The 12885-nt window shown below is 40.9% G+C and overlaps 1 protein-coding gene across 1 annotated transcript in view; it reads right to left on the bottom strand.

Moving 5' to 3' along the window:
- Nucleotides 1-12885, bottom strand: part of Megf10 (multiple EGF like domains 10) — a 137418-nt gene that overhangs the window by 74231 nt on the left and 50302 nt on the right. Inside the window, exon 4 of the mRNA XM_051201183.1 lies at nt 12560-12660. Within this exon, the coding sequence (XP_051057140.1) occupies nt 12560-12660 (101 nt within the window). The remainder of the gene's footprint in view (nt 1-12559; nt 12661-12885) is intronic.

The following is a 12885-nucleotide window of genomic DNA, read 5'->3' as shown; positions in this document are numbered from 1 at the left end:
TTCCATTCCAGATACTGCCTAAAAGAAGTGGATACCATACAAACACTCATACATCAATTTTTCCAGGCAGCCTTTTTTTTCTTTATAATGGTAAGATGGAACATATAGTGTCCATAATTATGTGGACTATAAATTTGAAAACTATCACTCAGAAATAAATAGAAGTGAACTAATAATGTACCCATCACAAATGAATCTCAAATTCATTATACTTCATGAAAGAAATGAGTGAGACACCAGAGAGAACACAGTTCTCTAGAAAATGCACTGAAACCTAGAGACACAGAATCAGAGTGATGCTTGCCTGAGGAAGAGTGGAAAGGGAAGAGTGAATAGAGGAAGTTATAAGTAGGCTCATTGGAAAGGGAAGAGTGAATGGAGGAGGTTATGAGTAGACTCATTGGACAGGGAAGAGTGAATGGAAGAGGTTATGAGTAGGCTCATTGGACAAGAGTGAATGGAGGAAGTTATGAGTAGGCTCACTATCATGAATGGGGTGAGGGTTTCACAGTTTTGTACATATGCTAATATGTGCAGTTCATTTTATGTACACTGAGCTGTTTAAAAATAAAAATACAATATGAAGGTAACCTCTTAAAGATCAAATAACTTCATATACCAAGGGGGTGGAGAAGAATAAAACATTCGAACTGCCATTAAAATACTGCTCATTCTTTACAAGATTCTTTAAGTTTCCTTTTTCTGTGATGCCAAGGATTGAACTTGGGACTTTACATATGCTAGGCAAGCACTCTGACACTGACTCATCCTGGCAAGCATTCTGACAGTGAGCTACCTTCCCAGGCTTGCAACTTCAGTAACAGTCTCTGGGTTCTATAAATGCTTTTGAAGGCATTGGCTTTGACTCCTTTGAAGAAAGGTACTCGTGGAAGTGTCAATACATTTAAAAATTCACAATGGGATGCTCTCCTGAGCTTCTCTTTAGTGAAGCAAATAACTTAAATTGGAAAAACAGAAGCAAAAATCTGCATGGAAATAGGCAGTTGCAGTGGAGCCCATACAAGGACTAGAAATGCCATCCGGGAAGCACATAATCCTATTCATTGCTTGAAAGTGAAGTTTTTGTCTAATTCTGAACTTACACAGGCATTATGGATTTTGGCCACAACTCTCACATTGGTCTCTTTAGGTTCAATCAGATTTAAGGAACTCCAGTAATATGATCCTAATGAGCCACCATTTCAGAATGACAAAGGCACCAGAATAAACTCTAGTTTCCTATATTAAAATGCCTAACAACTCAGTCTCTGGTATGCCTGATGACACAACCCCATGCTGACTCACTCTGAATAGAATTTGAAATTTCTTCATTGACAGTTTGGAGAAGGGGCCAGAAGGAAGCTGCTGTTCACCTGAGATGGATTAGTTCCTGCTGGCCTGGTCTCATCTATGTCTATAAGAAAAGTGTGATGATGCCACGGGAAGGACACACCAGCCTCTCTTGTTCTTAGAAAGGCCTCTCTCCCGGCCTGACCCCTCACTATGGGGCCACGGGGTCATTTCAGAACTGTTTTCCACCACATGGCATTTGCCCTAGTTTACCTGACTGAGACATGCCTCCAGCCTCTGTATTGGGATCACATATTTATAATTAAAGCCAGTCCTGAGGAAAGCTAAGAGGGCAGTGAGGCCATGGTTACACTTCTTCTGCTCTATGCCTTTGCCTTCTTCCCACCTTGGTGGTGATCTATATATACTTCCTTTCGGGCTCTGAGACCCATGCAGTCTTTTGACTCTCCTTTTACATCTACACCTGCTTAAGGACAAATCAATTCCTCATGCCCAGGAGTCAAGGACTAATAGTGACACCTAGTTTCCTTGTCTGGACCCTTTGTTTCACAATATGGACACCTAAAGGAAAATGTACAGATTAAGCAATTTGATTAAAAAAGGGAGGAAACAAGCAAGCTGTAGGGCCTTGGTTACTAGAATGTTCCAAAAAAGAAAAAGAAAGTAAGTTCATAGAACACCAACTAAAATGCCCTGGAGACTGAATAGGTGGGGATCAGATATATTAGAAGAATCCTACAAGTCAGTAGTATTCAGGGAACTTGGGAGCTACAGTAGTCTTCAGTATCCTTCCTCACTTAGGAACATCAAGCCAGTGTTACTAATCCCCTGGCTTTTCCAAGTTGGTACTAAAATGTGTTACAATCAAAGACAAAGTATGGACTTAACCAGACTTGATTGTATAACACAAACTAAGTATGGTGGTATATCCCTGCAGTTCCAGCAATCCAAGAGGCTGAAGCAGGAGGTTCACCAGGAGTGTGATTTCAAGGCCAGACTAGGAAACATCAGGACCCTATCTTAAAAAATAAAACAGGGGCTGGCCAGTAGGGAAATAAAGGCTCTTGCTATATAAACCCAGGGACCTAAGTTTGATCCCAGAACCCATATGGGAAGGAAAGAATCAATTCCCAAAAGTTGTCCTCTGACCTCCACATAGGAGCCACATCACATGCACACTATGGCAACCTCAACACATACACACACACACACACACACACACACACACACACACACACACCAAATATAAAAGTAAATAAATATGAAAAAGTTTAAAATTTGAATATATGTCAGACCATCTGGACTTCTTACTCAGACAACTTTACAGAACATCAAGAAAGGTCCAAAAAGAACAAATAAAGGGGACTTTATGTCCTTTGAAGGTCACATTTTAAACTTAACTGCTATTTCCCCCTTAATTTTGAATTTAACCCTGACATATCTGTCAATTATATGTCTTATTCAGATTTTTACATTTTATATGCATATGTGCTGACATCTTCTTGGTAAATAATGGTTAACCACCATGACATACCTCCAGTGAAAACGGTTAAAAAATTGAAAGAAAGATGTATACAACACTGTTCCCACCAACAAGGCCAGTATAATAGACCCCCTTCTCCATGCTGTAGAAAGAATATGTCTGCTACACTGGTGTATTCAGCTAAAACCTTCACTTTCTTGAATTATTTGATGGGAGAGGAAGGTCCACGGCAAATAAGTTTGAGAAATGCCTTTTACTCCAAGCAATCCCAGAGCATCTAATAAACTAATGTAGTCACTAAGAAAGCATCTACTAACCTACCAGGAAAAGTGTACACACTGGTAAAATCATGGCATGGCTATTGTAAGAGTAACACACTGCCCTCTGATTGGATTTTCAGCCCATTCCACAAGAGGGAATTCATTCCTGGTAGTGTAAAGCTAGTTAAAAACCCATGACCAAGGAGGACTAGTGATCTAGGAGAGATTTTATTATGGCTGTTTGGCTAAGCTGACATGGTCCCCAACTGAGCCTGTCAATAGTCAATCATGGATGGTGGAAGGGTTCATGGAAATCTACCACTGACTACTGAGCTACTGGCTCCTGATGAGTTCTAGGGGAGAAACAGCTGTTGTCCTTAGTTATGTACCTGCTGATGAACTCACAAGGCTCCAATGGATAGTACTAAATCACAGATGGTTCTTGTCAAAAAGAACAGGTCACAAAACAAAAGACATGAGTGTAGGAATGAGGTTAGAGGGAGGGGGAGGAGCTGAAAGACTCCAGAATAATCTATATACATGTATGAAATTGTCAAAGAACAAATTTAATAAAAGTGACACCAAATGGTGGAGAGAAGGGGTTTTGAACCAATGGCATTTCCCAAAATACCTTCATAATGTAGCAATGACCTCTACAGGAGGAACATCTCATCATTCATCATGAGGGCCATGCAACTGTGAACGGTACCCAAGACCCGATTTGGGCAAGCCAGTCTCCTCCTAGGATAATTCCATCTCTGGGGCCTTCCCTCTTTTAAGCCCACAATTTCACACAAGTATGCTAGACTAACTCAGCAGCTGTTTTGAAGGATATGCATCCACTGGACCTCTGTCCTCATTCAACTGTCCTAGGGCCCACCAGGTTAGGAAGACCCATCGCAGGATAAGGAGTCCTCTGGGCCCAGGTAGCGAAGTTTCTTCTACTGAGTAAAAATTCTCTGGGATTTCTGGGTTGTCTTAAACCTTTTGTAGACTCATTTATCTTGAAAACAAAGTCTAGAACTTCAGATATTCTTAATGCTATAGCTGAAGAAAACAAAAGTGTCTGTGTAATGTGTGGCTTAGCAGTGTGTGGTTTAGATGGTTGCCTTAGATTTACCACTGGATTATTTGTAGAAAACAATGGAAGTCACTATGTCAGACTGGGGGGAGGAGGGAGAAATTCAAGCCTATCACCTGGCCATGTCAATGTTGTTCACTTAGATCACAATGTGGTTTTTATTCCTATTATTTTAAATTACATTACTTTTTCCTAAAAAAAAAAAAAAAAAAAAGTCTTGAACAATAGTCCAGTTAAAATTGCTTCTCAGTTCCAGGAAAGTAGCAATTACCTGTCCCTGCAAGGACACTGCATTAATTATTAAACCTGTGAACATTCTAACTATCCCAAAAAAGATTTCAATTTCAGAACCTCACTTCCTGGAGGTGAGGAGGCAAGTTTCCATTGTTTCTGCTAGCCTAGTCTCTCTGGGATTCTAAAACTGGGCCTGCATTGGCAGAAAGAACAGCAGGCAAGATTTCCATCAGAATTGCATTGAGTGAGTCTTTCTTAAATTCATGGTGGAATTCTTCAACATTAAATTCATAGTTTCTATTTATAACATTCTAAAAATCAGGGAAGTGCCAACAACAACAGGAAGACAACAAAGACCTACTGCATTATTTACTAAATCTTCACTCCTAGCAGGGCCCAACATCCCCAACTAGAAAACCCACGAGTAGTTTCCACAGGGCGTGTGGGAAAACTGGAATTTCTGCTGGTGCAGCGTATGGACAAAAGGCTTCTCCCTGCATTTTCTGGTAGGTGCCTCTGAAACAAGTAGGACTCCATAGCAACGGAGAACAGGGTCCCTATGGAAACATGAAAAAATCCAGTGCCTGCTTAGGAGGGGCATGATTGGTTAGTTACACTGAGAGACATACCATCTCATTGTTGTCTCTGGTCAGCCTAATGGGACTGTCTCACTTTTAGTCCACTCAAAAGGTTGTGCTCAAGAGTCTAAAAGACAACAGATTTTTTTGGGAAATGCTTGACAAGATCGTAACTGCAAATTAAACAAAACTGTGGGACTGAAGCTCTGGCTGCCTTGATCTTCAAAGACAGGCCTTCCCACTTTCCCTTAGCTCTTGCCTACCAATCAGGGAAGCTCTTCTCTTGCCTACACAGCACTCTGCCAAACGCTGAGTCTTTACAGTCCTAAAGGAGAGATCTCACCATCAACTCACTGTGTAAAAAAAAAACAAATCTGGTTAAAAAAACAAAAAAGAAAGAAGTCCCAGAAAACTTGGTTAAAAGGTGATAGGATAAAAGGGGTGGTAGGTGAAACAGCATCTCATCCAGCTCATTCCCCAAGCCCTACCCAGTTTGTCAATGTACTCAAGCTTGCTGTCTCTCTCCCAGTGCAGTCCTCTTTAGGCTGACAGTGAGACAGAATGTGGATGTCTTCATCCACTTGACAAAATTGTAGATAGTTTTCTCCTGAGTTAGGCTGGCAAAAAGTCTGACTTTCTCAGAAGCAGCCAGTTTGTCCTGGAGACAAGAGCTGGTGTAGCGGATGACATGACCGTCAGCTAAGTGGCAGACATGGGTCTAACAGAGGCTTGTAATGGGTGACTTAGAGACCATGATGATTAATTGGGACAACCGATATCTCCATGACAATCTCTCCAAGAGATCAAAAAACCACTTAGGATGCTGAATAGTTTCAGGGACAGAAAATATGGGGCACATAAGCCACCACTGACACCCTGGATCACCCATTGACTACCCATACTTCCTCTCATCCCAGGCTTAGCCTCTGACTCTTTTTAAATAGCATTTTCTGGACAGCTTCCAAAAGATGCACCTATTCTCCCAAGGAGAAGCATTTTTGTTAATTCCAATCTAGCATAACTTAATCTCCAAAGACAAAGGAAGAGGCTGGGGGCATATGAGACAGAATTGTGTGTCGCATGACAAATAGCCTCATGTGGCTCTCCAAAGTACACTACATCTGTCATTGAAAGGAAATGAAACCTGAGTAAGCTGCAGATGTTTGCAGCCCCTCCCAGTATTTCAGATTAAAGCCCATTGCCTATTTTATTTTACTTCACATAAAATATAGTTTTATTTTCCCGCTCAAAGTATGAACTATCTTTTACCTTCATATTCTGTAAACATAAAATGTTTTACTTAGGTGCTGTAAAAGAAAAGCTGATTCATCATTTTAAAAAAAAGCATACATGTAGAAAGTACTGAACAATTTAAAATGTGTATTTTGATTATTTTTGGTTTCTTTTTTAAAAGCAGGACATTTAAACTAGAGCAGACTTCTCATCTTCAGAATAGTTTTCTCATACAAACACCAACAACAGTTCCAGCTCCCTGTTTGCCTTCAGCCGGTTCAGTTTTACATAAAGTTGGCCAAGTTAAAATCAGCTGTGAATGTTTATTCGCTGCTCTGGTAATCAATTGTCACAGTCCTCTCAGCTAAGAACAGGAAATCATATAGAGATCAGTGTGTGGGAGTTGGGGCTTTTTATTTACGGTTCCCAGGTTCTCTTAACAAGTGCCAAAGACAAGAGGGCACATCCATGGGAACTGGTCCTCCAGAGCTGGCCTGCAAGCAAAGGGGGGAGAAGCCAGACCTCAGGCCTTTCCCTTCTGAATTCTCTGCAAGCTTAACAGCCCCCTAGTAATGCTTAACTCAAGTTAACATTGGACTTCCATCTACCGAGTATAGGATAGCTGCCTTTAAGTTCCCTGGAGAGGAAAGGATCCAGGAAGGATCCCTTCCTTTGCAGCGGTACCCAGCAGGGGAATGCAAGGCATTTGGAACACAGAGAATGGGAAGTGAACTGGAAAGAGTCCTGTGTGTTTCCTTGTGAGCCTGCTGCAGGCTGTTGGCCTTACAATGATCTGCTTTCTGCCATTAGCCGAAATGAAGCCAAGTTAACATCTGAAGGATGTATGCTTGAGTTTACCACTTCCCTCCCTCTGTGGGGTGGCTGCCAATGTGAGTTTCTCCGAGTCTCTTGTAACCAAATTCATACACAATCCCCAGCTTACTAAATGCCAGATCCCAAAGAAGTGTTTGGGAATCAATTGTGTGTAGCAACAAGCATATTTTCATAGAATTATCATGTAGATAATGGTTAGGTCTTTAGGTTTCTTTACTCCAAAATGTTCCTGAAATAGCTACAGTACTCAGGGGATCACAACTCCGGATTCCTTCACATGTGTTTCTGCTGAACCAAGAACTCCCCTCCCCTCACTGCCCTGGGATTGTAGATCATCCCTCCCCCCAGGAAAGAGAACATAGGGAGGAGACAGGAGACAGCCCTGAGTACTCCATTGCTAGAGGAGCAGCAAACAGTGCTGTTGGGAGGTCTTATGGAAGGTTGGGGTGCACAGACAATGTAAGTCCTTTACTGATGAGATTAAAGGACTTTGGAAGGCCCCAGGACTTCTGCTGGCTTCAGCTCTGGGCTTGTACTTGTCAATTCTTAGTCTCAAGCTATCACTTTCACCAGTCCCCAAATCATCCTAGTCAGTTCCTTCTGTACCATCCCCTGCTGTGCTGATTTCTCTTTCTGTGGTTCTCTGAAAGACAAAGTCTCTCTTTATATCCCACTCTGCTCTTATCCTTTAAGTCAGAAAACAAATAAATAATAAAAATAATTTTAAGAGATTAGAATCACTGGTAATTTGGAAATGCAAAATAAAGCAAGGTCCTAATTTTTTTTTTTTTACCCAACAAAATTAATTTAAAAAAAAAACCAGTAAGTGTTATGGGAAAGTGGGCACCCTCATACATTGCTAGGGTGAGGAGGCATGTAAACTGGAAAACTCACGCAGGTGGCAATTTAGCAGTATATATGAAAACACATTAGTATTTAATGTGTGGGTAAGATCATTCTTGTCTTTGTCTTTCAAAACCCATTTTCCTCTCCCCACTTGCAGCTTGATGAACCCATATCACAAAGGTCTAACCACGAGTATGTGAGAAGAAATGGGGCATGATCGCTTCCAGCATGACCTTAGAAGGTAGCTGCATTGCCATGTGATTTCCTTCTCCTGCCTCTTCCAATGGCTTTTTCAGAACCAGGTTGATATGTAAACCTGGTAATGAAAATAAAGACCACTCCCCCTAGAGACAGTAGATGGGAAAGGTAGAAATTATTTTGTCCCCTATTGGTTTGGCCACCTTTGGGTACCTCAAATCCCAAACCATGCAACATGCATACCTTTTGTTGAGCTTTGGATTATGATAATTATGTATTCCTCCCAAAGAGGTTTCATGGTGGAAGTTTGATCCTAAAGATGTCAGTTCTGGATGATGATGTAGATTTTGAAGCTATAGGACTTAATAGGAGGATCTTGTGATGCTCAGATGTGTGTGTGTGTGTGTGTGTGTGTGTGTGTGTGTGTGTGTGTGTGTGCGCACGCACGCGTGCATGCATGCGTATATATATGTATGTGTGTGCGTGTGTGTATATATATATATTTCCCAATTGTTATAAATGCTCAGTATCTCTGACATCTGGTTCACATCATGTAACACAGCCAAGAGATTACTTACCAAGACAGAAACAATGTCATTCTCTTGAGCCTGCAGAACCTTGAGTTAACTATGTCTCTTTCTTTATAAAACAGCCTGACTGAGGTATTTCATAATAACACAAAATACACTCTATGCTCTTTGTCCTAGAAATTATATTCAATATAATTTGTGTTATGAATCACTCAAGTCTGCAGAAAGATTTATGAAATGATGCTTATTTATTTTAGCAGCTAACACTGGTAGATATCAATATAACATTACCCAGACATAAAATGATTAACTTATTAGTCATATAAATTAGTTACTAGGTTTGATTTCCTTATAGGAAATATATCCATGATATAATTCAAATGAATAAAACTATTCACAAAGAAAGGTTGTTTACATGGTATAAATCTATAAATTTGTTTTGGATTTAAAAGATCAGGCAAAATATCTATAGTGTTCTACACTAAAAATAGCAACATGTGAGTGGCTGTTTCTTTTCTCTCTAGTATTTCATAAAGACAAAAATAATTTGAGAAAAAATTAGAGACACAACAAATTATTGTCTGTGAAATAGTTTGGGTCTTTTATTTCTAGTAAACGAAATGGTCCAGTTGAGAAGGCCTAATGGTCTGTCTGCCCTTTCTCCAGTCTGTACCACACTGCTGCCTTTACCATAGACGAAGTCCTGAAGGACATCAACAGTGGTTTGCTGTTTCTTCTGTCTCTAAGAGAACAGCTCAAAAGCTGAGCTTTCAAAATGGAACTCATATCATTTTAACATTCACAAGGCATGTGTTGTCACAGAAGACAAAAAATAAATGAGAATAATCCATGACTGAGTCATTTATCATGGTTATTAGACAAAAACCAATTTCTGTCTCATAAGAAGGAATTACAAAATTCGAAGAACTGAGATAACTGATGTATACCATTTGAAACATTCTAAGGCGTCTGAGATAGACAACAGTGAAGACAATGGACTTGGCATGCTCCATCAAGGTAGCAACATGGACCATACTCTCTGGAGTTTAAAAACTTGAGCCAACAATGATGAGTAAAGATAATGTGTGCTGCAACATGGATGAACCTTGGGGTTCATAACTATAATGTCTGCACAATCATTAATACCAGTGCATGAAACCAGCCTATTAACCAACCTACAGGAAAGAACCACAGAATATAACAGTAATCCCAGCATAGATATTGGTGTGTGTTAATAAAAATATATTGGCAAATGTTTGAGTGAGCATATATTTTGGTACAAAAACCTGACACTTTAACCAATAGCATTTTTTAAGAGATCAATTACATGACTTAAAAAATATGTATTTATACACATATGCAAACACACACACACAAAAAAAACCTATTTTCATCCCCTGGGCATTTCTTCACTAAGATGAAGATTTTTCCATATCAAAACTAACTAAAGATATCAGATCTGGCTAACCCAGTCCAAGAATGGACTTAGGGCTCATCATGATTCATGAACAGAGTACAATCTCATTGTCAAAAATATCTTAATGTCCTAGTGACACTTGGTTTGTGAAACTTTTTCCCATCTCTCCTTTTCTCCCAAGCAGACTCTCAGCAAAGGCTTCTACTTACTCTCTCCCACCCTCTTCCTGCCCAGTAACATTCATCAGTCTCCCAGCAGAAGCCTAGCTATTCAAAGTGTGCTCTGTGAACCCTCAGCATCTGCACAGCCTTGAACCTTCAATAGAAACGCATAGGTCTGTGTCCAGCCCAGCCCAGCCCAGCCCAGCCCACTGAGCTGGGGATCTGCATTTCACCCCCTCCCCAGAGGCTCTGCCCTCATTCCTATCTCCCCATGGTGCTCCAAACACTAGAAGAACGCAGTGTTGTTCCCCAAGGATCTCTCCTCCTTAGAGCAGAATAAGAAGTATACTTCAGCATTCTCTGCATCCTCCATTGTCAGTAAACACATCTTGGGGGACCTTTGGTGAGAATCTCCACAAAGCCTGAGCTCCAGACCTCCCCTGCTTTGAGTATGAAATTTAATAGTTTCTGGGTCTTTCTGAACTCTGTTCTTATCCTCAGAACCCCCAAAGTATTAAACAGAAGGAGCAGCAGCCAAGGCTCCCTCACTAGCTGAAAAGTCCAGCACCTCCCCACCCCTGGGCACACCTCACCTCTGTATCCACCCAGCTCATGCAGACAGATTGGCACATTTGCTATCTGTCTAAACAATATCTATAGGAGTTCTTTGTTTTCAGAAACCTTTTCAAAGGCTAAGTTCAAAAGAGAAAATGTTTGCCCATTTTAGTCACCTTAAAAAGAGATGAGCATAAAAACAGAATCGAATTTGTGAATTGAATGCAGAGACTTTGTTTTCAAAAGCAAAACGGCCCCATCAGCTCCTTTGCTATCTCCAAGGCTGTATAATCACAATGTGCTGAGCCACTCTTGGGTGACTGTCCTCCATCCATCAGCTGTTCTGCCACTTTCTTCTGCTTGGATGAAGTATCTCATTCCACATTCAAAATATATGCAGCATCATCCCTTACCACCCACCACCACCTGATCAGTTTCCTCATCTACAAAATGCACGTGATCATATCTGCCTCACCATGAGTTTGGGGTGAATTTGTGTGATGATGTATGTGCCTGGCATTGAATAAACACTTGGTGAAGATAACTACTAATCTGTTGTTGTTTTGAAGACATTAAAAACTACTTAGGACAAACTCCTCAGGGGAAAGGAGCGCAGCTCTCTCGGGTAAGCAATGTAATCACAGAGTCCAGCCCTTAGGTTCTATACTACAGACAAACAATCAGTGTATGTTAACTTTTATTGTAATGAGCCCCCTCTACTGAACCTGGTTTTTTTTCCTATGAAGAAGAAATCATTAGAGGAAAAACAAACAAGAAACAATGAATTTCTTTACATGAAAAAGTAGAATACAAAATGTCCTTTAAGGACTGCGGATGTAGCTCACTTAACAGAGTGATGATTTACGAACCATGAAGCCTTGGTTTTGTTGTTTTGTGTTTTGTTTTTGCTTTTGTTTTGACAGGGTTTCTCGGTATTGTTTTGGAGCCTGTCCTGAAACTCTCGCTCTGTAGACTAGGCTGGCCTTGAGATTCACCTGCCTCTGCCTCCCGAGTGCTGGATTAAAGGCGTGTGCCACCAATGCCTGGCCGTAGAAGCCCTGGTTTTGATATCTAACACTTTATAAACCACATAAACTGGTAGCACAAGGCCTGTAACCCCAGCATCAGGAGGATCAGAAGTTCAAGGTCATCCTAGGATCAGTAGATTTTTCAGCTACCTGAAAGAAATCTGCAAATGCAGAAGAAAACATCCTTTTCTGACTTCCAGGAAAGCTGGCACTCAATGATGGACTTGAACTAAGGACCCATCCCTATTTTGCTAGCTAAGGAAGATGCCAGTGAAAATGCACTTGTGCTTTGTGTCCTGGACCCATCCATTCATCTTTCTGTGACCATAAAAAGAAAGAAAGAAAGAAAGAAAGAAAGGAAGGAAGGAAGGAAGGAAGGAAGGAAGGAAGGAAGGAAGGAAGAAAGAAAGGAAGGAAGGAAGAAAGAAAGAAAGGAAAAGAAAAAAATCACACCAGCCCTTCAGAAGCTAGCCACAGCAGGAAAGCCATGTTCCTGCCCTCTTCTGTGACCTCAGCCCAGTAACTCCTAACCAATTTCCAGCTGAAATGACAGTTTGACAAGGCCACATCCGGCCTTGCATCATCTTCTGTACAGCTGTTTTCTCCTCAAGCAATACTCATCTGGAGAATTTTGATAGGACCTGGGGACAAAATTAATGCTTTCTGCAGGACATATGCCAAAAGCCCAACAGCCAGGAGCAAAGAGGAACATTCCACCCACCCCGTTTCCAAGGTTCCCAGCTCAGCGGTCACTCCCAGGGGCAGCCCTGGACATGTAAGAACAGCACAAAGGATGGACACCTTACTTACGGACACACATGTCCCGGCTTTCATAAAATCCAGGGCAACACTGCGATTTGCGTCTATACATGGTTTTCTCCCCGTGGCGGTAGGCTGTCCGGTAACTGATTCTATATGAAGGAAAAAGATTGTGCCGTTAGCTCTGGGTGACAAGCTAACGAGGAATTACTTCTACTTTAATAAAAATAGCTACCAGCCATAATAAAGGTACAAAAATCAGTGTGTCAAAACAAGAAAGAACACAAAATGTAGGTTTGATCAAATTATTACAGTGCTAAGTAGGATTCTCCACTCCAGCCAACCTGAACTTTATTTCAAAGCATCAGAAATGTTGT

Source organism: Phodopus roborovskii, unplaced genomic scaffold, assembly GCF_943737965.1.
Source record: "Phodopus roborovskii unplaced genomic scaffold, PHOROB, whole genome shotgun sequence".
NCBI lineage: Eukaryota > Metazoa > Chordata > Mammalia > Rodentia > Cricetidae > Phodopus > Phodopus roborovskii.
Note: the sequence above shows the minus strand (reverse complement) of the source record. Positions and strands in the feature narration are given on the sequence as shown.